The sequence below is a fragment of the Entelurus aequoreus genome, linkage group LG02 (genome assembly GCF_033978785.1).
Source record: "Entelurus aequoreus isolate RoL-2023_Sb linkage group LG02, RoL_Eaeq_v1.1, whole genome shotgun sequence".
Classification (NCBI taxonomy): Eukaryota; Metazoa; Chordata; class Actinopteri; order Syngnathiformes; family Syngnathidae; genus Entelurus; species Entelurus aequoreus.
Genome location: NC_084732.1, coordinates 84,282,907 through 84,308,675, shown reverse-complemented (window position 1 = coordinate 84,308,675; position 25,769 = coordinate 84,282,907). Strand labels below are relative to the sequence as shown.

Genomic DNA, 25,769 nt, shown 5'->3' with positions numbered 1-25,769 from the left:
GCCTTTAAGGTTTATTGGCGCTCTGTACTTCTCCCTACGTCTGTGTACCACTCCGTACAGCGGCGTTTTAAAAAGTCATACATTTTACTTTTAGAAACCGATACCGATAATTTCCGATATTACATTTTAAAGCATTTATCGGCCGATAATATCGGCAGTCCGATATTATCGGACATCTCTAAACATAATGTCATGGCTGTCTTGAGTTTCCAATAATTTCTGTGATATAATTGTTGTGATTGGAGCACATACCGTATTTTTCGGACTATAAGTCGCTCCGGAGTATGTGTCGCACCGGCCGAAAATGCATAATAAAGAAGGAAAAAAAACATATATAAGTCGCACTGGAGTATAAGTCGCATTTTTTTGGGAAATGTATTTGATAAAACCCAACACCAAGAATAGACATTTGAAAGGCAATTTAAAATAAATAAAGAATAGTGAACAACAGGCTGAATAAGTGTACGTTATATGAGGCATAAATAACCAACTGAGAACGTGCCTGGTATGTTAACGTAACATATTATGGTAAGAGTCATTCAAATAACTATAACATATAGAACATGCTATACGTTTACCAAACAATCTGTCACTCCTAATCGCTAAATCCCATGAAATCTTATACGTCTAGTCTCTTACGTGAATGAGCTAAATAATATAATTTGATATTTTACGGTAATGTGTTAATAATTTCACACATAAGTCGCTCCTGAGTATAAGTCGCACCCCAGGCCAAACTATGAACAAAACTGCGACTTATAGTCCGAAAAATACGGTACTTGTTTGTCACAAAAAACATTCATGAAGTTTGGTTCTTTTATGAATTTATTATGGGTCTACTGAAAATGTTATTGCAGTGAAACTTGCCAAGGGACATGTAACCAAATATTAACATTGCTGTATGTATACTTTTGACTCAGCAGATTTGGTCACATTTTCAGTAGACCCATAATAAATTCATAAAAGAACCAAACTTCATGAATGTCTTTTGTGACCAACAAGTATGTGCTCCAATCACTCTATCACAAAAAAACAAGAGTTGTAGAAATGATTGGAAACTCAAGACAGCCATGACATTATGTCCTTCACAAGTGTATGTAAACTTTTGACCACGACTGTATAAGCACAGATATTGCTGATGATAATGTTTCGCATACCACACTAACATGAACGAGGCCACGTTATTTTTGTAACGGATGTTTGTTGTTATTCCTCTGTGTTGATTTTGACAAGCTGGGGGACTCTTACATCACATCCCGTGACACTGACAGGAAGTACTTGGATATGCGCAGTGGGAGGGTGGGGGGGGGGGGGGTTGGTTTTCATGAAGCAAATAAGCCGGCAGCTCTAGTTTCAAGTTACTTCTCAGTCTGCGGAAGAATGGAGGAGTGTTTAGCCATCATCACAATGTGAACGGAGAAGAAGAACACACACAATCATGACCCAATTTGTGTAACATTCTAGCTTTGGTAAGGCTCCAGCTTTGTGTTTTCTTTAATTAGGACTTCTGCATGTGCTTGTTTGACTTTGGGATTTGTGGAGGGGGGTTTAGGGTTTAGTTTGTTAATAATGGTCCAGCTGAGAGGCTTTGGTAACTGCCTTCATCATCTGCTTTGGCTGAGTAGCTACTTGGGTTTAGGTTCTGTAATTACACTTTTGAAAATCTGTCCTCTCCAGTCAAGAGAATGTGTGTGTGTGTGTGTGTAGGGTCAGATCGTGTTTTAGATAGGTTCAGTAACAACGTGTGCATGCGTTTTGCACTTGATATTGCCAATTTTATTTTGCTCAAGGGCATTCTGAAGGAGTGGAATTTTTGATTGCTTTTGAAAGGAGTTTGTAGTCTTTACTTTGATTGGTACTGTGAAGTGTTGTGTGCTGGTGCCAGCGTTAATTTCATTGACTTGTCTCCTAATTAGCGTCAACAACCTTTTCTCCTTGACTAAAATGATAACTAATACAAACAAATGCACGAAGATGAAGAAATCGACTGACTAGCTTAGTCCACGAATAGATACTATACAGAAATCAGTGTTTCCCATAAGCTGCCAAGATACCTGTGGCGGTGGGGGCGTGGCTATGAGCGTGGTCACCATGACATCATCAAGTGATTTGCATAATTTACTACAATGATATGATTTTCTCTAAAAAGGCTCAAAAAATGTATACTTACTAATTATAATAACAGTTTTGTTTTAAACGTCCATCCATCCATCCATCCATCCATCCATCCATCCATCCATCCATCCATCCATTTTACAATATAATTACAACACTTTATGTACATATTTATATACAGATTTGAACAATAAGTTATTCACTGAAATATATTTATTAATTGTGGTTCTTACAAAAAATATATCTTATAAAAATATAAAAGCTAAAATGTCTCTTAAAGCTCTGCCCCTTTAATTAAGTGCATACTAAATAATTTAACTTTAGCCTACTACTACAACCATATTATTTACCAGCAACATAAAGTGAAACAGAGGCAGAGGTGTCCTGCCACAGTCAGTAACAAATAAACAGAAAACAGTAGTGGTGGTAGATAGACACAAAGCTTCATCAAACATCTGATCCACTGAACAAAGAGCTCCAAAAATCTTGATCCTACACTTCTCTTTTGTAAAGTAAATCTGAATCAGCCTATATGGGCATTTACATCAACTATGTGATTTGCCTGAGAAGCTGGACAGGACAAAAAAAAAAAAAAAAATTTTTTTATTTTTTTTAAATACAATTTTTTTTCTTTTGTGGCAGCCTTAATTCTTTCGTGGCGGGCCGCCACAAATAAATGAATGTGTGGGAAACACTGGAAATATTGATGGAAACGAAATCCAATGGTGTTTAATTTCGTCTTGTATGATGATATAAAACTAGAGATGTCCGATAATGGCTTTTTTGCCGATATCCGATATTCTGATATTGTCCAACTCTTAATTACTGATTCCGATATCAACCGATACGATATATACAGTCGTGGTATTAACACATTATTATGCAGATTTTTGTTGTGATCCCCCGCTGGATGCATTAAACCAGTGGTCCCCAACCTTTTTGCAGCTGCGGACCGGTCAACGCTTGAAAATTAGTCCTAAGGACGGGGGGAGGGGGAGATTTTGTCTTTTTTTTCCATAAAGAAACACAATCATGTGTGCTTACGGACTGTATCCCTGCAGACTGTATTGATTTATATTGATATATAATCCATATATTGTGTTTTTTATGTTGATTTAATTTAAAAAAAAAAATATATATATGTATATATTTTTTTAAATTTATTTCTTGTGCGGCCCGGTACCAATCAGGGCCCGGTGGTTGGGGACCACTGCATTAAACAAGACTTCATTCAAACGATAGATACAAAAGTACACTAAATAATAGACAAACTTTTGAAGCTGAAAAAAAATTGGAAAAGGATACACTCCAAGTTCGATATAACGCGGCCTAGTGTAACGTGACATTCTGTATAACACGATAGTGCCATGGAGCCCGAATTTTTAGTGCCATGGAGTTTTGCCCGTTTACGTCACGGTGTGGTGGCCGGTAGACTGGGGTGTAAGATGAGCTAACGAGCTAAACCTGTTATGCGTCTTAGCCGGCTTACCGTAGCGTGTAGGCCATTTAGGGATGCTACAAACTGGGCTAGTTGGCTCAATACGGCCAACGCTAGCAAGTATATCCACGGCATCGAAAGCTACAAAGTTACTCTGCTCTAACTGGTGGACACGTCTCCATAGCAGGGACAACCTCTCCATGAGTAAGGTGCAATAAAAACAGAAAGCCATACTCACATTTTTTTCCTTAAGAGTCCAGTTCATGCTGTCTTCGGAGTGGAGCTAGCCTAGTTAGAGTGAAGCGGTGGAACAAAGAGAGCAAGTGCTTTGTAAAGTCAATAAGACTACAAAATGTGTTGAAGACTGAAGAAGGCTATATCAAATAGACGCACACAAAATAGAAAGACAGCATTGAGCTTTCACAATGAGGATCACAGCTAAAACAGCAGTTCATTTTTTTTCTTTGTTGGAAGAAACTGGAAAATGCGAAATATAAATGTTGCTAAATAAAAAAAACAAAATATCGGCCCAGTGATGTCAACACCCACTGGTGGATAGTGCCCGCCCCATTCTGTGATGTGGGCGCACAATCCACCAATCACATCACGTCTGGTTTGGGGATCATTTTATCGCTTTCTTTGGGAAAGAAAAGCGTAAGAAACAAGGATTTATTTATAATGGGATCTCGGGAGTAACGTTATTGGTATTTTACGACTGCGTTATATCGAACTTTGAGTGTGAATAACTGCATCATTTCTGGTCATAAGCTCATGCTAGTTTTGTGTTAAACAAATAATTTGCTCGTTGTTAAAAATGTTTTTTAAAATTGACTTTTATATGTTGTATTTTAGTCAACTAAATGTACTGTAATTTTAGTTAACAAATATGTGAAATTTGGTTGACTAAAACTAAATCAATTCGGGTGACCTAATTTTGACAAAAATGTATCAGACATTTTTGTCAAAAGACGATAAAACCTACTGTCAAATGCAACACTGGTGCATTTGCAGGCTACAATGTTGTTGTTTTTTCAATTGGTTAGGCTAAATGACATTTTAGACTTAGACTTAGACTTCCTTTTTATTGTCATTCAAATTTGAACTTTACAATACAGATAAGAACGAAATTTCGTTGCATTAGCTCATGGTAGTGCAGGATAAAAAAGCAATAAGGTGTATATATAAATAAATAGATTACTGTACAGATTAATATATTGCACTTTTTCATATGCATCCACGTTTATGGATGTATGTTAATATTGTCTTTATATTCCAGCGAGTTAATCCATTTTGGGGGGAATTGAGGGGATAATTATGATGCGTTCAAGAGTCTTACGGCCTGAGGGAAGAAGCTGTTACAAAACCTGGAGGTTCTGCTTCGGAGGCTGCGGAACCTCTTTCTAAAGTCCAGCAGTGAATACAGTCCTTGGTGGGGGTTGGAGGAGTCTTTGCAGTCTAAGTCTAAGTCTAATTTGCAGGCTACAATGTTTTGTTTTTTTTCAATTTGTTAGGCTATATGACATGTTGATATGTTCATATTAATAATAGCATTTCCCAACTTGCTGTCGCTTTCTGGTTCTCAAAGAAAGTGACCATAAACTCCCTCCACCGAGCACGGTGTGAACTTTCATCTCGAGCACAAAAGCTCAGTCTTCAAGGATGCTAATATCATGTAGATTGAGCTGCATGGAACCTGGAGGATTTCTTTTTTCTCCTCATTGTTATTACAAAATCTTTGTTTGTTTGTGGTTTTTATTATTGTTCACACACTCAGGGAATGCGTCCTTAGGTACAGGAGAGCTTTAAGGCCCCGTTTACACTAAGCCGGATAAGGTTATCCAGGGTAAATCACACCTAACCTTATCCGTGTCCACACACAACAATGCCACCGTTTAAGACACCTGCCCCCCTCTGTGCGCCGGTGCAACGCGACCTAGTACGCATGCGCGGAAAATGCGCACGTCATAGTCACCTCCAGTGTTGCTTTGTGTGCAAGTTCTTAAATGTAACTTATCTGAACAATAAAATCAAGTATTTAATGATACTTTACTTGGTATTGTTATATTTGTATTGATCTGCCCACCTTTGTTTACATTCAAGAGCTCTAGATTGTGGTTAGCAATTAGCTTATTCCCTTGTAGTGTAGCATGTTTGGCTATTACTCGCCCTCCTGGTTTGGTACTTTTAAGAAATGTAGTATATTTCCCATCATGGATCCGACGATTGCTGACCTAGAATAGTTTTTCCACTGTGGAGGGACTTCAGCCACTAGATTGCTATAAAAGACTCATCAGTGCGTTCGTTTGCTTGTCGCTTTCAAATGCGTAGGACTAGGATTTGTCATCAACATGCATTTTACAGTACAATAATAGTATCAAAAACTCTATAGTCGGCCAAATATATGTCATTTATATCATTTATATTGTCAATCCCACGCAACTACACCAAAGCCAGGACTGTGACAAGCTGATTGTGAGAATTAGTGGTAATAAGTGTGGAAATCTTCAATACAAATATTGTTTAAAAAATGCTATAAATATTATATGCCAGATCAAACCTTTGATGGAAAATGTCTCAGGGGCATTCTGCTGATTTTGAAGGCATGAAACACCTGCTCACACATTTTTAATTCATCATGCTAATAACACGACAAAGCACAACAAAACGAGACAAATTAAAGAGTTAAAAATAGCCACTCAGGTAGTGTGTCACACATCAATCGGTGGTGTTAATCATCCCCGTGGATACCAAAAAGTGACTTCAAAATGCACATTACAAACTTCACTGCATTAATTATTAGTCATGCAATGCAGACTGTTGACTGTATATACCGTTCTCCTACGTGGTTTCTGTAGGAGAACAAACATGACACAAACCTTCCTAATTGTTAGAAATCCCACTGTTTATGTTATACATGCTTCATTGATGAGAGTATTTGGCAAGCACCGTTTTGTCCTACTAATTTCAGCAATTTTTGAACTCATCGTAGTTTGTATACATGTACAACTTTCTCCGACGCTGCCACAGAAAGACGTGTTTTATGCCACTCCTTTGTTTCATTATGTCCACCAAACGTTTTATGCTGTGCGTGAATACACAAAGGTGAGCTTTGTTGATTTTATTGATTTGCTGGATTGCTTATGGAGTGCAGGCATATTTGGTCAATCCATGACTACAAGTTAATCGGTGCTAATATGCTAAATAGGCTAGCTGTATGTACATATTGCATCTTTATGGCTCATTTGTAGGTATATTTGAGCTCATTTAATTTCCTTTACTTATGTCCTCTGTGTATTTAAATTATATTTGCATGTTTCATGACACATTATCTGTATGTAATATTGGCTGCATTTCTGTGTTGTTTGTGTGCTATGTTGTTCAATCACAGCAAACGTTACCCAGCTCGCAAAGATTGTAATAAATCCATTAGAAGACAGCCTGCCGTTTCCTTTAACTTGGACACACACATCTATACCGTTAGCCATTCTGAGCCAGTCATTTCTAGAACTTTTCTAATCCTGTGAGAAACCTCCATTTTACTAATGATTTCCAATGTTGCAAAAATGTGTAGAATAAAAATTAAAATAGTTAAAATTTCCTAGATTTAGTCAAATAATGCGAAAGAGCGGCACAAGATGGATTTGTGGATGAATAAACAGAGATGGATGGATGTGAAGTCAACAGTAAAGATATTTTTCCTAAAAAATTCAAACTTTGTTTAAATTGACAAAAAGGAGACCTAGAAGTTAAAGAAGAGCAGGCAGCAGCTCACTTCTTCTCATACTTTATGTAACATTTAGGAAGAAACGATGTCAGCCAGCTTGGAACTTATCTATAAACTGCGTGAAGGAGCCCAGAATAGTTTCTTTTCAGATGTTTGCAAAACCTTACAATGTATTAAATCCACAAACTGTTATAAAATGGAGTAGATTAGGATTTTTCTACATTACAAGATCTCCCATATTTTTACCTATTCTCCCAGGACATTTTCTATATTTTAAAAATGAAAATGTTGTTGCTCCTTTTGGACACATGTAATAAAGCTCTTTGTGAAATACCCTGACATTTTTGGAGATAAATTAACCACAACATTAGCACCGCAAAAAACATTATGTCCCTACTGGTTTGACCTTTTTTTCCAAAAATAATGTAAAAAAAAACAAACTTGGAAGCTTTGTCCAGCTGTTTACTGATGTATATTATTTGTTTGAATAACTTTTACTGCAAATGAATATCAGCTCCAAATATCGTTTATCGACCACCTTGACTACTAATAATCGGCCACCTTGACTACTAATAATCGGCATCAGCCTCTAAAAAACATATTTATCGATCTCTAATGCACATGTACTGTATAGAAATGTAAACTGTACCATTAAGTTGGGTTTTACACAGCGTGGTCGGGTTTCTTTTTGGCATGTTTTCATAGCGCTGACTGCTTGTTTTCTTGTTGATTGTGAGCAGTAAATAGTTGCTATATTGTCCAACATTGCTGTTGTTGTTTTGTCTACACAATAAACAAACGGAGACAGTTGATCTACTACAGTTGAATACTACAAAATACAAACTTCTGAAAAAATGCTGAGCGCCAATTCATGAAGTCTAAAAGTCAGTACGTGTTCATGCACTAAATTAGTCGGATTTCTCAAATAGTTCGGCTCTAAACAAGCATTCTACAGCCCATGGAAACGTCTTAATCCGATTGTGTTCTGTTTTTGAAAAATCGGACTAACACACCTGGATTATGCGATTCGAAACCAGATCTCTCGATTGGGTGTGTGCTCCGGTGGAGAACCTTCGTATCGGAAACAGATACCATTCAAGAAAAACGTAGGCAACAATTGTAATGTATAGTAGACTGCTTCACAAATTAAAAGAACAGACAATTTTCAAGTGCATCAATGGTAGAGAAAAAGAAAGAGAGATTTATTTAAGAAGCTAGCTAAGGAAATGTAGAATGCCGACTTAAAGGCCTACTGAAATGAATTGTTTTTATTTAAACGGGGATAGCAGATCCATTCTATGTGTCATACTTGATCATTTCGCGATATTGCCATATTTTTGCTGAAAGGATTTAGTAGAGAACATCGACGATAAAGTTCGCAACTTTTGGTCGCTGATAAAAAAAGCCTTGCCTGTACCGGAAGTAGCGTGACGTCACAGGTTGAAAGGCTCCTCACATTTCCCCATTGTTTACACCAGCAGCGAGAGCGATTCGGACCGAGAAAGCGACGATTACCCCATTAATTTGAGCCAGGATGAAATAATCGTGGATGAGGAACATGAGAGTGAAGGACTAGAGTGCAGTGCAGGACGTATCTTTTTTCGCTCTGACCGTAACTAAGGTACAAGGGCTCATTGGATTCCACACTTTCTCCTTTTTGTATTGTGGATCACGGATTTGTATTTTAAACCACCTCGGATACTATATCCTCTTGAAAATGAGATCCGAGAACGCGAAATGGACATTCACAGTGACTTTTATCTCCACGACAATACATCGGCGAAGCACTTTAGCTACGGAGCTAACGTGATAGCATCGTGCTTAACTGCATATAGAAACAAAATAAATAAGCCCCTGACTGGAAGGATAAACAGAAAATCAACAATACTATTAAACTCTGGAACTGTAACTACACGGTTAATGCTTTCCAGCCTGGCGAAGCTTAACAATGCTGTTGCTAACGACGCCATTGAAGCTAACTTAGCTACGGGACCTCACAGAGCTATGCTAAAAACATTAGCTCCCCACCTACGCCAGCCCTCATCTGCTCATCAACACCCGTGCTCACCTGCGTTCCAGCAATCGACGGCTCGACGAAGGACTTCACCCGATCATCGATGTGGTCGGCGGCCAGCGTCGGATAGCGCGTCTGCTATTCACCGCAAAGGCCTCCTGGTTGTGTTGCAGCAGCCAGCCGCTAATACACCAATCCCACCTACAGCTTTCTTCTTTGCTGTCTTCATTGTTCATTAAACAAATTGCAAAAGATTCACCAACACAGATGTCAAGAATACTGTGGAATTTTGCGATGAAAACAGAGCTGTTTGTATTGGATACAATGGTGTTCGAATACTTCCATTTCAACCATTGACGTCACACGCAAACGTCATCATATCCAGACGTTTTCAACCGGAAGTTCCCCGGGAAATTTAAAATTGCACTTTATAAGTTAACCCGGCCGTATTGGCATGTGTTGCAGTGTTAAGATTTCATCATTGATATGTAAACTATCAGACTGCGTGGTCGGTAGTAGTGGGTTTCAGTAGGCCTTTAATTCGGATTTCCAAACGAGATATGAATGAGATGGAAGAGAATGAAGCAAGGTAAATAATAAAGGGTACACAAATTTCTTCACGCTGCATTTGTGCGCTCCAAACTGATGAACAATAACTCTGTATTACACACAACTGGCAATATAGTCCAGAACAATAGTAACCTTCATCTGGAACAGTACCATGGTCTTTTCCTTAGGATTTAAAACTCCTTCCATCAATCCACGGAGCCTTATGAATGAACTCTGAGACATACGAAAGTTTTGTTTCCATGATTCTTTATTTGAATATTCCTTCGAATAAACTCTTCTGTGCGTCCGAGCTGCAGTCGCTCCGATACATTCTTGGTAGTAGCGTCATGTTCGTAGCGCAATCTAACATCATTTCTTGATGCTGTCTGCTATTCAACACCAGCATAGCCATTAGAGACGTGATGTTTGTAATCTGTGTCAGTATTACAGCTGACATCACTTACCACAGAGCCAGGCTGGCAACTTGTAAGGAGCCGCAGAGGCTAGTGTTACGTCATAGGTCAACCGGAAAAGCAATATTTATCTGCACTAAAAGGAAATAAGCAGCCCTCAGTGTACAGGAGGCACATGGCGTACGACCAATAGTCTCATTACAGAGAGTGCATGGACACTGGGACTTCACATGTACAGTAGATGTAAAAATACAAACTATTTGAGAAATCTGACTACCGTAATTTCCGGACTATAAGCCGCACCTGACTATAAGCCGCACCAGCTAAATTTAGGGGAAAATACAGATTGCTCCATATATAAGCCGCACCTGACTATAAGCCGCAGGGTTTTGATGTGTAATTAGCGTAGTATATAGGCGTTCCTGCTACCACGGAGGGGATTGTCGGGACAGAGATGAAAGTTTAGGAACGCAAAGCGTCCCATTTATTAACAATAAATCATTCAATCAAACTTTCACATCTTTGACATGGCGAACAGCATTCGTGCAGAGTACAAATAATACAACGGTGCAAAGTAATACAAAGTGTTCGCCTGTACGTTATCAAAATAACCAGCCTACCGGTATATGAAAAGTCAGTCTTTAATCATTGTGTCATCGTCTTCCTCCTGCGTACTAAAACCACCGAAATCCTCTTCGTCGGTGTCGGAGAAGAACAGGCCGTAAATAAGCCGCACCCTTGTATAAGCCGCAGGGACCAGAACGAGGGGAAAGAGTAGCGGCTTATAGTCCGGAAATTACGGTAATTTAGTGCTTCATTCTATTTTTGTGTAAGCGCAACATGACTTTTGTTCATATTAAAGAAGGTACGAGCCGAGACATGAGTGTTGTTGTTGTTCTTTTACAGGGGACAGTTCTCAAAGATCTGCAGCCAACACATAGCTCACCTGTGTCTTTTGTTTTTTGTCTTGAAGAACTACTATACTGTAGTATTGACCGCAGTAATAGAGCCTTTCACACCCAGCGGCTTCACACTGTGTTTTTATACACAGCATCAGTCTCTCATTCGCTGCGAAGCGTTGAAAAAACATCCTGTTTGCCATTTCCTTTCTCCTCTGCCTTGACTTCCTGTTTTTGCAATGTATGTGTCTTTCTCAAGCTAAACACGGTCTTAGCTGTGAAGGGCCACTGTCAAACATATCTGGTCAAGCTGGTTAGGGTTGTTCTTCTTGTCTCACATTTTCTTGCTAATCCAGTTTTTGGTCCTGGCTAAAGCTGCGTTATTGTCTGCCGTATAAAAAGCTGTGTTATGACCAACGGTAGACGTCTCCCTCCCCTATCTTAGGTAGACCGTCTATTCATGGCCCACAACGTCACATGACTCGACGTTGCCTTCCCTTCTTGTTAGTCCGGTTTCAGCCGTTTAAAGATAATGGTGTCAAGTTGGGTCCTTTCACTGTGAAATATTATGTTTGCAGAGATATACTCTACTAGAAAATGTACTTTCCAACATTGTATTGAATGTGTTTGTGGACATGGAAATCAGGCTGTGTGTTTATTGTTTACATTGGCCAGAAGCAACATTGTATTTATTTTCAGGAAATGAGCATTTAGTGTTTGGACAACTTTGACATAGAAAGGTGACTTTTTTATAGTGTCAGCAAAACTGGCTCTTATTGCTCGTTCGACTTTATGAAAGCAGAATTAAATAACTTCAGCATGCAGTTTTTCCTATTTAATCAACACTTTCTAGCTCGAGTCCTCGAAACAACATCCGGATTCTTGACCCTGTTATTATATTCAATCCGCCTGGCTTTGTATTTATCTGTTCGTGGGGATTTCTTTTTGAGTTGGGTTTAGTTTGAGTTTATTTGGAACATGCAAGCATACAACATGATACATCACAATTTCCCGTTTCTCTTTTCAACATGTTCGAAAACGAGTAGGAAGAAGCAGAGCTTATTTAATCCTACCCCTTTTCTTTTACATAACAGTTACTAAAACTTTTGTTCACTTCCTGTTCTCAATTTATTCACAATATATTGCATAAGTAATCACAATAAATAAATAAATAATAATTGGTGAAGTAAGTTATATTTCATTTGATGAGATGAGTAAGATTATTTTGAGAATGAATGAATGGATGGATGAGATCAATTCAGAATGTTTATCATGGTTCTTCTTCTTTGTACTTTGTAAACACTAAGTTTGAAGAGTTTCTTAAAGTGGATCCTATTAGTACATTGTTTGATTGCTTTGCTTAATCCATTCCATAATTTAATTCCACATACAGATATACTGAAGGTCTTAAGTGTTGTATATGCATGCATACACATGTTTTAAATTACATTTTTCTCTAAGATTGTATTTCTCCTCTTTTTTTGAGAAGAATTGTTGTTTATTCTTGGGTAGCAGGTTATAGTTTGCTTTGTGTATAATTTTAGCTGTTTGCAAATTCACTATGTCGTGGAATTTCAGTATCTTTGATTCAATAAGTAAAGGGCTCTATATCCAACATTATGTATTATTTTAACTGATCTTTTTTGTAACACCGTTGATGAATAAAGTGTACTTTTGTAGTTATTTCCCCATATTTCTACACAATAACTATCATTTAAAGATATAACAATTTCATATCACAGTTATAACTATCATTGCCATATTGTTGAATGTGCTTAGAAAGTACACACTAGGGTTGTACGGTATACCGGTACTAGTATAGTACCGCGATACTGATGAATCGTATTCTGTACTATACCGCCTCTAAAAATTGTGTAGACAGAAAAGGGGAGAATGGACGCATTTTGGCTTAAAAACTAACGATAAAGGTGAAGCTATAACACCGAAACGCCCTCAGGAAGAGGTGCTTTAAGACATGGCTAGCTAGTTAGCGGCTAACATCCAGCCACAGTCTGCAGTGTTGTAGCTATTTCTAAATCACTAATCCTCGCCTCCATGGCGACAAATAAAGTAAGTTTCTTACAAGTATCATCCCTGCAGGACGAGGACTATCTAAACATGTTTCACTACACACCGTAGCTCACCTACACTACCGTTCAAAAGTTTGGGGTCACATTGAAATGTCCTTATTTTTGAAGGAAAAGCACTGTACTTTTCAATGAAGATAACTTTAAACTAGTATTAACTTTAAAGAAATACACTCTATACATTGCTAGTGTGGTAAATGACTATTCTAGCTGCAAATGTCTGGTTTTTGGTTCAATATCTACATAGGTGTATAGAGGCCCATTTCCAGCAACTGTCACTCCAGTGTTCTAATGGTACAATGTGTTTGCTCATTGGCTCAGAAGGCTAATTGATGATTAGAAAACCCTTGTGCAATCATGTTCACACATCTGAAAACAATTTAGCTCGTTACAGAAGCTACAAAACTGACCTTCCTTTGAGCAGATTGAGTTTCTGGAGCATCACATTTGTGGGGTCAATTAAACGCTCAAAATGGCCAGAAAAAGAGAACTTTCATCTGAAACTCGACAGTCTATTCTTGTTCTTAGAAATGAAGGCTATTCCACAAAATTGTTTGGGTGATCCCAAACTTTTGAACGGTAGTGTAAATGTAAACAAACACCATGGGTGGATCTACACCTAACATCCACTGTAATGATACCAAGTACAGGAGCGTATCTAGTCGATACTACTATGATTGTTAATATGTTTCTGCATACGTCAGCAGCTAAATTAGGAGCTTTTGTTTGCTTGCTTACTACTAAAAGACAAGTTGTCTTGTATGTTCGCTATTTTATTTAGGGACACAATTGCAATAAGAAACATATTTTTAATATACCGTAAGATTTTTTGTTAAAATAAACCCAATAATGCCATATTTTGTGGTCCCCTTTATTTAGAAAAGTATCGAAATACATTTTGTTACCGGTACCAAAATATTTGTATCGGGACAACCCTAATGCACACACTGAAATCTTTAGATATATTTTTTTATACTGCTAAACTAAATAGACCACTGTTAGATAAGCCACTCAAATAGGACTTTTTTTTTTTTAATCCGATTTTTCCAGTTGATTGTTTACACTGCAAGTGAAATGTGATCTTTATCAGACTCCAGTGTAAACGCGCTAAGGCCCCAATGTGGCATCGACGTCACTTGCATGTGCAGGTCGGTAAAGTCAAAACCAAGAAAGTTGACCGGATTCCGTAAATGAACAAGGAAGCCGCTACTACGACTACACAATAAAATAGCAGTCGCCAAACCTTAAAAAATTTAGTTTTTTTACGTGACAATAAAATAAAGTAATAGAATGTATAAATGGATATATAGGGTGTAATATATTTGGGAGGGTTTTAATCATTTATGGCTGTTAAGTAGAGGAGACACGTACATCAGCGTGGATCTTCGTTAGCTGTATTTTTCAACTCGCTTACGTAAACGACTTACGTAACATGTAAGAAAATACGTCACAGCATCATTTCCAGTCTTTAATCAATCGCTATTTCTTTGAAATCTAAATAATTATTAATATATTACATATAGCCTATTATTTGTGCACGTTGTAAAAATTGTACACAATTTTCAGTGCACGAGTGATGCACTGAAAATTTGATCGTTGAACAAAGACTTTGCGCACTGAAATTGGATGTTGTGATGAAGTATCCACTTCCACTGGCGGGCTGCGTCTTTCCCCGTGCACACGAATGATGTAAAAGCTGACGAAAAAGTTACATAGGGGTCTTATTCAGCTCGCATTTCCGTTTCGACTGAAGTCACATTTGAAAAGATCCGTAACCAATCGGATTCGGACTGAATCTGATGCGAAAAGATCAGATTTGAAGCACTTTGGAGCGTTCAAAATCTAAACTGTCTTTTGAGGGCAAGAAAATCAGTTTTGGTGTGCAGTGCAAACGGGGCCTATTTTGCATGTTTCTTAGCTGTACTGATAGTGTTTTAATCTTAGTATTTTATCTGTTTTAATGGCTCAACTCGTATTGTTTTGAATACTGGTTTGTACTGTAGCAATTTAGAATGTATTTATATTACTGCTGTCAAACGGTTATTTTTTTAAATTCAGATTAATCATGATTAATCACACTTGCTAGCATAATTTAAATTGACTTCCAAAAGACCCCAATATTTGGACCAAAATGCAATTTTATCGTTTGACTATCGCCCAGAAATATTTAAAAAAATGTTTTACTCATTTATTTGTTGAAAACTTGCCATGAATTGCATTTGAAGACCAGTCTGGGTTTATTTTGGAGGGAAATGTGTATCCTCACTCATCTTTGCACTGAAGTGTGCATTGACCTGATCACTGACTGTATACCAACACATGCCACCTTTCAGGTAACCATCTGTGGTTAGGGTAAAGGAGCATGTGCGCTCAAAATAACTTGCATAATTGTGCGTATATACATGATTAACGCAATATTTTTTTATTAATATTAATCACTTAAGTTAAGTCGTTATTTTTGACAACCCTCGTTTTAATGAAAAGTGCCTAACAAATAAAATTAATTATTTATTACTTCTGGCGGGCATCCGACTCTGTTCAGTAGGGGTGTAACGGTACACCAAAATTTTGGTTCGGTTCGTACCTCGGTTTAGAGACCACGGTTCGGTTCATTTTCGGTGCAATAAGAAAACAACAAAATATAAATTTTTGAGTTATTTATTTACCAAATTTGCAAAATCTTCCACCAAAAATATTTTTCTTAGTGGAATATTTGATGTGATGTAATCGGAACCTTGGATAGGTCAATAATTCACAATAACATTGATTTTGATTCAATATTATGTTTTGAGCAATGACAGTTTGATAGGAAAAAAAACAGCTTTGTTTTATTAGTCAACATTGCAACTTTTTCTAAATTACATTTAATCTTTAAGCTTTTTTATTTCACTTTTGTAATGTTTTTGTTTATTTTAATAGAATTTTTAGAATGTGCCGTGGGCCTTTAAAACATTAGCTGTGGGCCGCAAATGGCCTCCGGGGCACACTTTTGACACCCTTGCTATAGATAATAAAAAAATTAATCTGATAAATCTATGGATAAAAAGCAGAGCCTGGCGACGCATGCGCGTTTATCATAACTCTCTCGCTCTCTCTGCCTCTGCCCCTCCCTCACGAATGCTGCTGCACGCACAATTTGTTTTGTTTTTAACCCCTTCTTAACCCTGAACGTACATTGAAAATACCGTAACCGTAACTCAAAATGCCGGACATTTGAGGTATTTAAGAAACTCTGCCCTGACAGCTCCGCAAAAGAGGACGTATGGTCAGTCTATTGTAGCCCGTTGCATGCAACGTCCGTTACGCTACTTAATATGTCCGTGTGGAAACTCGTTCGGTACACCTCCGAACCGAACCGGAACCCCCGTACCGAAACGGTTCAATACAAAAACACGTACCGTTACACCCCTACTGTTCAGTGGTTTTTGAATGCACCGTAAAAAAACAACAACCTATGTTTCGTATTCCTCTGAGTGTAGAACGGTCTGGTCACTCTGTACTAAGAGAGCACCGCTTATAGGTTCGATGTATACAATTGAATATTTTAGTTGTTCAGACAGCAATGTCTGAATGGGAAATACATTAATGTCTCTTGTTTTCATGTTAGCATTTAAGCAAGCCAGTCCATGAGTTAATCAAAGTGCAGTTGTCGACTACATTTTTTCGATCGTTTTCATTTAAAACAGTAATACTAACCTTGAGTTTTTCCGCGGTTATCATTTTTACCATTTATTGTTACATCCCTATTTGTGCAATACAGATTAAAATCAGCAGTCCGGTAGCTGCGCTTCTTTCCACCAGGTGCCCCACAATGTCAGATATGTGCTATCCTGTGCGTTCAAGTCATTTCAGTCTTGTAAACATACCCTTGAAAACGCTAGCATAGCACTTTCCCTGTTCTGCTGCTCCCAAAACATGTTTTGACTACTTCTGTGGTTCCGCCTGTTCAAGTCTTGTCAGAAGGAATGTGTCTGAATGGCAAAGACCAAATGAGGGTCTATTAAAGGAAAAAGGGGTGGAGGCACGTGAGCGGAAATTGTTTGCAGGTATTTGGAAAAATGAATCGACTTTTCCCTAAGACTGGAGCAAAAAAAAACATCAAACATTTTTTGAAGCGTGATGGCTCACTGTAGCTTAATCTCTTGATTGTTCATGGCCTGGGGTGATATTACCAGTGTTGTAACGAGAAAAGTCGCAGGAAAATCAGGCTCTGACACGTCCGCTGGTGTTTTTGCAGTTGCACGTTGGATTTCTGTTTTTGTTCGTGGTTGGGTCATATTTCTCTTCTCCTGTGTTTTTGTTGGGCCGTGCGTGCTCAAAGATCAGATGTTACAGTCATCATGTGTAGCCGTACCCTCTCCAAGGGTCATCAGATGGTATGTGGCTGCTGAAAATAATTGCTGGGTGTGCCTTCGTAGAGCAGCTGCTTTTGTCCCACAGCACAGAGTCTCCAGTCAGACTGGCAAGCAGGCAGGCATGCGGTGACCTTGGCAAGGCAGTGTCGAATTGAATACATACCAAGTATTTCGTAATAACCGTGGCGATGCCAAGTCACACCCCTCTTCCTGACTCGTACTGATTGGACTGAAAACATAAACACGTGGCCTGAAGAGGCTTTCCTTTCCTGGGGCCTGATGGGAACTACTTCTAGTACTGTGTGTTTACAGAGAACTTTTAAAGTAGTATACACAGTAGTAACAAAGGACAATGTTGCTGTTGTTTTTTTATTATATTAGTGTTATGTTTGTGAGCCTTGTGCCAGGCATGTATTCAACCGGATTGTTTTGGGGGCCACATTTCCAGAAAGCTAAAGACCGGAGGGCCAGACTTCTCCCTTTGTTGTATATTCAGAGAACCATCGTTCCCTACAGTTATCATTTGATCTTGGTCTATTCATTTTGTCCGAGTTACAGGAGCTCACTGTTGTTTTTAAGAATCAGCTGCAAAAATGTCAAGACACAATGTAGTGGCAATGTTACTGTTGTTTTTTAAATTTATTTTAGTGCTATGTTTGTGAGCCTTGTACAAGACATGTATTCAACCTGATTGTTTTGGGGGCCACATTTCCAGAAAGCTCAAGACTTCTCTCTTTTTTGTATATTCAAAGAACCTTCATTCCCTACAGTAAACATTTGATCTTGGTCTATTCATTTTGTCAGTTACAGGAGCACTCTGTTGTTTTTAAGAATCAGCTGCAAAAATGTCAAAACACAATGTAGTGGCAATGTTACTGTTGTTTTTTAAATTATTTTAGTGCTATGTTTGTGAGCCTTGTACCAGGCATGTATTCAACCTGAATGTTTTGGGGGCCATATTTCCAGAAAGCTAAAGACCAGAGGGCCAGACTTCTCCCTTTGTTTTATATTCAAAGACCCATCGTTCCCTACAGTAAACATTTGATCTTGGTCTATTCATTTTGTCAGTTACAGGAGCACTCTGTTGTTTTTAAGAATCAGCTGCAAAAATGTCAAAACACAATGTAGTGGCAATGTTACTGTTGTTTTTTAAATTATTTTAGTGCTATGTTTGTGAGCCTTGTACCAGGCATGTATTCGACCTGATTGTTTTGGGGGCCATATTTCCAGAAAGCTAAAGACCATAGGGCCAGACTTCTCCCTTTGTTGTATATTCAAAGACCCATCGTTTCCTACAGTAAACATTTGATCTTGGTCTATTCATTTTGTCAGTTACAGAAGCACTCTGTTGTTTTTAAAAATCAGCTGCAAAAATGTCAAAACACAATGTAGTGGCAATGTTACTGTTGTTTTTTTTAATTATTTTAGTGCTATGTTAGTGAGCCTTGTTCCAGGCATGTATTAACCTGATTGTTTTGGGGGCCACATTTCCAGAAAGCTAAAGACCAGAGGGCCAGACTTCTCCCTTTTTTGTATACTCAAAGAACCATCGTTCCCTAGAGTAAACATTTGATTTTGGTCTATTCATTTTGTCAGTTACAGAAGCACTCTTTTGTTTTTAAGAATCAGCTGCAAAAATGTCAAAACACAATGTAGTGGCAATGTTACTTATGTTTGTTTTATTATTTTAGTGCTATGTTAGTTAGCCTTGTACCAGGCATGTATTCAACCTGACTGTTTTAGGGGCCACATTTCCAGAAAGCTAAAGACCGGAGGGCCAGACTTCTTCCCACACCATTAGTCCTTTTCTGTATTATCAGAGAACCACTGTTCCCTACAGTAGACATTTGATTTTGGTCTACTAATTTTGTCAGTTACAGGAGCACTCTGTTGTTTTTAAGAAAATGTGAGTCTTGAATTTTTTAAGCTGAACTCGTGGGCCACCTGTTGAATAGCCCAAATAGGTGAAAAAGAAAGGACCTAAAACAGAACCTTGGTGTATATTGTTAGGATTTTATCTATACCAATATCGATATTTACCGGTATCAGTCTGTATTTTAAGGTGTTTTATTGTTTGTGCTATTCCGCCATCTTTTGGATGAGTTCGCTCACTGCAGGTGCTTTTTTCAACAGGAAGTAGAGTGCCCTTTTGTCTTCTAGCCGTCCATAGCCTTTTACTCATATGGATTTTTCATTCATAACTCCAAGCAAGATTTACAAAGATTTAAAACTGTTTATACTTACTAAACCGTCCCATGTGTGATGTCTGTAGGAGTGTTTTCATGCATATTTGTACAAGCTATCGTAATGCAATGAAGCTAGCGTCGTTAGCTACAGTGCGAACACGTGTACGAGTGTCTGTAAGTATTATTACTTTACAACGACATTATTTTTGTATTGTTTCCGTTTCACAAGATCCTCAATAAATTAACCAAAACATCACCGTCGAGTTATTGAGTCTGTTTAGCTGATTGGAGAGCGAGCTTCCGCAGCTAGTGGGTGCATGACGATGACTTCTGTTTTGTTTGATCAGCCGTTTAACTGCCATGTTACAGACACTGTTTGGAATCAATTAAGGTATGTAAATAAAGTGTAAATTCTGTGTAAATAACTCATTTTGCAATGTATATATCTACAGCTTATAGTCTGGTGCAGCTAATATACTGTATATGTGAAACTTTTTTTTCCCTAAAATTTAGTGGGTGAGGCTTATATACCGGTGCGCTCTACAGTCCGGAAGATACAGTAACTTGACAAAAAGGAGAAGTCTTACAGATGTGCTTTGAGGAATGCTTCAGTTAAGAAAATCATAAGTTTGGACCGCAGTGTTCTATGTTTGCTGGCTAAGTTAAAATGTTAATGCATCCATACATTTTTTTTTTTTACTGCTTGTCCCTTTAAGGGTGGCGGGGGAGCAGGAGCCTATATCAGCTGCACTCAGGATACACCATGGACAAGTCACAAAAGATGTGCCAATGTGTTTAATGTGTGCCAAGTTCCTCGATACAACTGGAGTACTCTGGTGTTTTTAGGAATTTGCTACAACAATGTTTGTCTGCCAAGTTTTTAACTCGTTGTCGTTCTCGGGACGGATTTGGCCCCTCGGCCGCCAGTTGAATAGCGTTGCATTATAATATCAACATTGTCCTTTACTTTTTGTCCATGTGGGTCCTCATTAACCGCTAAAATTTAATGAATCTCTTTTTACTTTTACCACAGAGAAACCAGGTCCAGAACGGAAGCGCATTAAAAAGGAGCCCACAAACACCCGGAAGGCAGGCTTGCCGTTTGGAATGGGGATGCCAGGGATCCGGGCCGGGTACCCCCTCTCTGAGCGGCAGCAGGTGGCCTTGCTCATGCAAATGACTGCTGAGGAGTCCGTCAACAGTCCAGGTGCGTGCTTATCATGGCGACCACGTCCTCTGTTGCAGAAGAGGAAAGAGAGAGGCTAGAAAGTTAGTGTGCTTCAGTAGCATTCTTGGTCAGTGGGAGCTTTTTTTATTTTGGTTGGACATAATGCTTTTTTGGATGTATTCCTCCTTAATGCTAATGAGCCCAATAGCAGCTTTGAGGGGAGCGCGACAAAAAAATAAACAGTCTGAGTCCCACTCACATTTGTTCATCTTTGCAATTGAAATACGTTTTTTAACTTCTGTAAAGAAAATTAGGTTAATTATCTGTGCAAGGTGTCCAAAGTGTGGCCCAGGGGCTATTTGCATCCCGCAGCTAATTGTTTAAGGCCCCGTGGCCCATTCTAAAATGACAATTACAACAAGAACATAAGAAACAAACGTAACAGGTGTAATGTAGTGAATTATATTTATATAGTGCTTTTCTCTAGTGACTCAAAGCGCTTTACATAGTGAAATCCAATATCTAAGTTACATTTAAACCAGTGTGGGTGGCACTGGGAGCAGGTGGGTAAAGTGTCTTGCCCAAGGACACAACGGCAGTGACTAGGATGGCGAAAGCGGGAATCGAACCTGGAACCCTCAAGTTGCTGGCACGGCCACTCTACCAACCGAGCTATGTAAAGAGAAAAAGTAGAAACGTTGCGACGATAGCACTCTTTTGAAAAAAAAAATACATCAAAATTAAAGTTGGTATTATTGACGAGATAAAATATATAGTTCACTTTGAAATAAGTTAGGAAAAATATTGCATATTTTGTGTGTCATATAAAAACAAAGGTTTTATTAGACAAAAAAAGGACATAAAAATAACGTATAATCTGAGAGTTACTCTAATTTCAAGCATTCAAAGTATAATATATATATATATATATATATATATATATATATATATATATATTGCTCCTCAAGACCTTTTAGTGTGATTTGATTTTGTATTTTTTAATGTCATTGCTGAAAAAATTATAATGAAACAAAATCAATATTATACATTATTGATCTATTTAAGCGTCCAATTACTTCACCTCAAATATTCCACTTTTTTGTGAAAAAATATTTCATATTTTGTGTGGTTTTTTGCCATTAAAGCAGTGTTTTCTGGGACAGTGTATAAAATATTGATAAAGACAAAAAACTTGATATTGACAGATAGCTCTGAGGTAGGTCTAGAGATTTAAGTGTTGAAAGTAAAAACAGAATATTGACTTCTAAAACGTTTATGACTGAAACCATTTCGGGTCCCCAAGACCTTTAATATTCACCAAACTTGAGGGGCGCCTGGAGGGTTGAAAAAAATCCATATATTGTGTTGGTTTTAAAATGTAACAGTAACAAAACGGTCCCCCGCATCCTTTGATTTTTCAGTGAGCTGCCCTCAGTGGAAAACGTTTGGGGGGAGGATAAAAATGACAAAACGTTGCATTTTCTAAATGAAATTATTTGGATGCATGCCTGTAGGTATAGATTGAGTGAGAGAAATTGCTATGCTCAATAATGTCAACATGATCGCTTTAGTCCAATCTTGTAAATGTTGTAAGGCGCTGTAGTGTGGAGCTTTGCTACTGCTCATTCCTGGAGTGAGGGCGCCCCCCTCTGGCCATAAGCAGTTCAAACAATAACAATAGCACAATAACATCATGACTCAACATTTCTTTAAAAAAAAAAACTTGCATCTGTTTCGAGTCAGCAAAGTAATATTGACATGTCCCCATCCCGTCAACAGACACAACACCAAAGCACCAGTCACAGTCCAGTTTGGGTCAGAAGGGAACGCCAAACTCTGCATCTAAAACCAAAGACAAAGTGAATAAACGAAACGAGAGAGGAGAAACAAGATTGCACAGGTCCGCAATACGGGGAGAGGTACGCCGCATCAAGGAGCTCATCAGTGAGGGAGCTGATGTGAATGTAAAAGACTTTGCAGGTGAGAGACTGTCTGTAATCTCAGTCGCCAATACGCTTTTCATATTCGCCTCATCCCTCACTCAAACGCCTTTTTCTTCTGCGTGACACTCAGGCTGGACTGCATTGCATGAGGCGTGCAACAGGGGATACTATGATGTGGCCAAGCAGCTGCTGGCAGCCGGAGCAGAGGTCAACACCAAGGGTCTGGATGATGACACCCCTCTCCACGATGCATCCAACAATGGACACTTCAAGGTCTTTTTCTAATATTACTCGATAGATAGGATTACAATGATCTGAAAATCATTTTTAACTTATATTCAATTGAATAGACAAGATGTGTAATGTTCGAACTGAGACATTTTTTTTTTGGCAAATTATTAATTCATGATTTAATGGCAGCAGCACAGGGGCATTTTTACCACTGTGTTACACGGCCTTTCCTTTTAACAACACAGTAAACGTTTGGGAACTGAGGAGACCAATTTTAGAAGCTTTTCAGGTGGAATTCTTTCCCATTCTTGCTTGATGTACAGCTTAAGTTGTTCAACAGTCCGGGGTCTCCGTTGTGGTATTTTAGGCTTCATAGTGTAGTTTGTGATGGCGCCGATGACAGCCGCCTCTGTGCTCTGTTTTTGTGCGTAAATAGTGTGTCCGCGTGCTCTTACACCCGCGAAGAGCTACTGAACATCAGATCCATCACCCCTACGGACTTATTACCGGTCACCTCCCCTCGGCCATCAGACACATGAACAATAACAAGATCTGATAGCTCATGTTGCACGATTGCGCCAAGTAAAATTCATAGTTTGTGAACCCGTTCTCAAACAATGGCAATAAAAACTCTTCAATTCAATATTGCGCCACACATTTTCAATGGGAGACAGGTATGGACTACAGGCAGGCCAGTCTAGTACCCTGGCGTCCATGGCAACATATGTTGTTCCAAAATATGTATGTACCTTTCAGCATTAATGGTGCCTTCACAGATGTGTAAGTTATCCATGCCTTGGGCACTAGTACACCCCCATACCATCACAGATGCTGACTTTTGAACTTATAACAATCGGATTGTTCTTTTCCTCTTTCTTCCGGAGGACACGACGTCCACAGTTTCCAAAAACCATTTGAAATGTGGACACATCAGACCACAGAACACTTTACATGAGTCCATCTTAGATGAGCTCGGGCCCAGCGATGCCAGCGGCGTTTCTGGGTGTTGATAAATGGCTTTCGCTTTGCATTGTAGAGTTTTAACTTGCACGTACAGATGTAGCGACCAACTGTAGTTATTGACAGTGGTTTTCTGAAGTGTCCCTGAGCCCATGTGGTGATATCCTGTCACACTCCGCCTCTCCTGAGAGACCGGAGCCTCAATCCAGTTCTGGCCCGCCCTCTGCGGCTTTCCATCCCACCACTGCCACACCCCACCTCGGGTGAAGGTAATGTAACCTTTGCAAACCAGACTTTCAAACCAAGGATGGCAAGGCACGCAGTTGTACAGTTTACAAACATTTATTTAAATCCCAAAAGGTGAACAACAACAGGAAGAAACAAAGCACCCACAATCTGTAACAGTAATATAGGAAATATTAGTATTGTATATTATATATATATATACAGTATATAGTACATTTATATTCTAAATACATTTCAAAGTCGCATGTGTTAAATAGGCCTATATAATTCATCAAAATAAGCATATTAAAAATAATCTAATAATCAAAATGTAAATCATCCATTATAACAAAATACATGCATGCACAATCAAAGGTCAATAATCAAAACAGATTTAGCAAAATCAATTAGCAATCAACAAAACATAATCTCATCATCAAAAAAATCACCTCAGTAGATGTTTGATGCATGGAGACCGAAACTCCTGCTCAGGACAGAGAACCTCCTCTGGCAGTGACAGATGGCAGACTGTCAGAAAAATGGCATTTTCCAATTTAAATAGCCAATAGCCCTTCCCACTAGCTGGGACCAATTTGACAGAGGGAATTAAGAAAACAGTTATTTTGTAAATGACACCATAAATAACCATCACATGTCTAAAAAGTATTCACATAGTACTTTTGCATTTGTAGAGCAGTCATTTTTTGTACACAGTGTATTCAGCCTTAGACAACACAACTTTCAAATGTCCAGTGTACCTCCGCAACACCCGGCTCCTGAGAACCATGGTTCGGCCCAAATTAGGCCTAATTAGTCAAGGCAGGTGTGCTCACCTATATAAAGCCCTCAGCCCCACCTTGACTCTTTTAGCCACCCGTTCCGAGCCATGGTGAGTGACAGGTTACAATTTGTTTGTTGGGCGCATGCTAGTGATGGGTTGATGAGGCGTCATGAAGCGTTTCGACACATTGCAAAACTGTGTTGATACTGTGTCACTAAATACTGACATCTGCTGGACATTAAAAATCCCTACAGGCAACCTATGGACCGACTCTACTGACACTGATTTTATGACCTAGTATATACAATAATATAAACCAAGTCATTGTATTTCATTTAGGATTATTTCATATCTTCATTTAAATAAAAATATATTTTTATCTTTTTTAGATAGTCAATAAATAATGTGAACACGTATCATAACATGGAAAACTAAGAGAACGTGTTGTGAATGAGGATGCTTGTAGACAGGGAATTTTTTTTAATTTTTTTTTTTACATTTTTAAAAAAAATTTTTTTTACATTTTTATTTAAAAAAAACAGTTTTTGGGTGGGGAGTCCTGCTTTGGAAATCATTTGTACCCCTTTCAGAGATCACATTTAGTTCCCCTTTAAACATCCTCATGTTGCACAATGAAATGTAAGCATAGGATGAAGTGTGCATTCCTGTAACTTTCTCTAG

General features: G+C 38.5%; 1 protein-coding gene across 2 annotated transcripts in view; it reads left to right on the top strand.

The window, feature by feature from the left end:
- The window catches only part of ankrd11 (ankyrin repeat domain 11), a 252,845-nt gene that overhangs the window by 204,356 nt on the left and 22,720 nt on the right, over positions 1-25,769 (top strand). For both annotated transcript variants that reach the window (XM_062033611.1, XM_062033603.1), the window contains exons 5-7: positions 20,814-20,987; positions 22,728-22,928; positions 23,022-23,164. In XM_062033611.1, the coding sequence (XP_061889595.1) occupies positions 20,814-20,987; positions 22,728-22,928; positions 23,022-23,164 (518 nt within the window). The remainder of the gene's footprint in view (positions 1-20,813; positions 20,988-22,727; positions 22,929-23,021; positions 23,165-25,769) is intronic.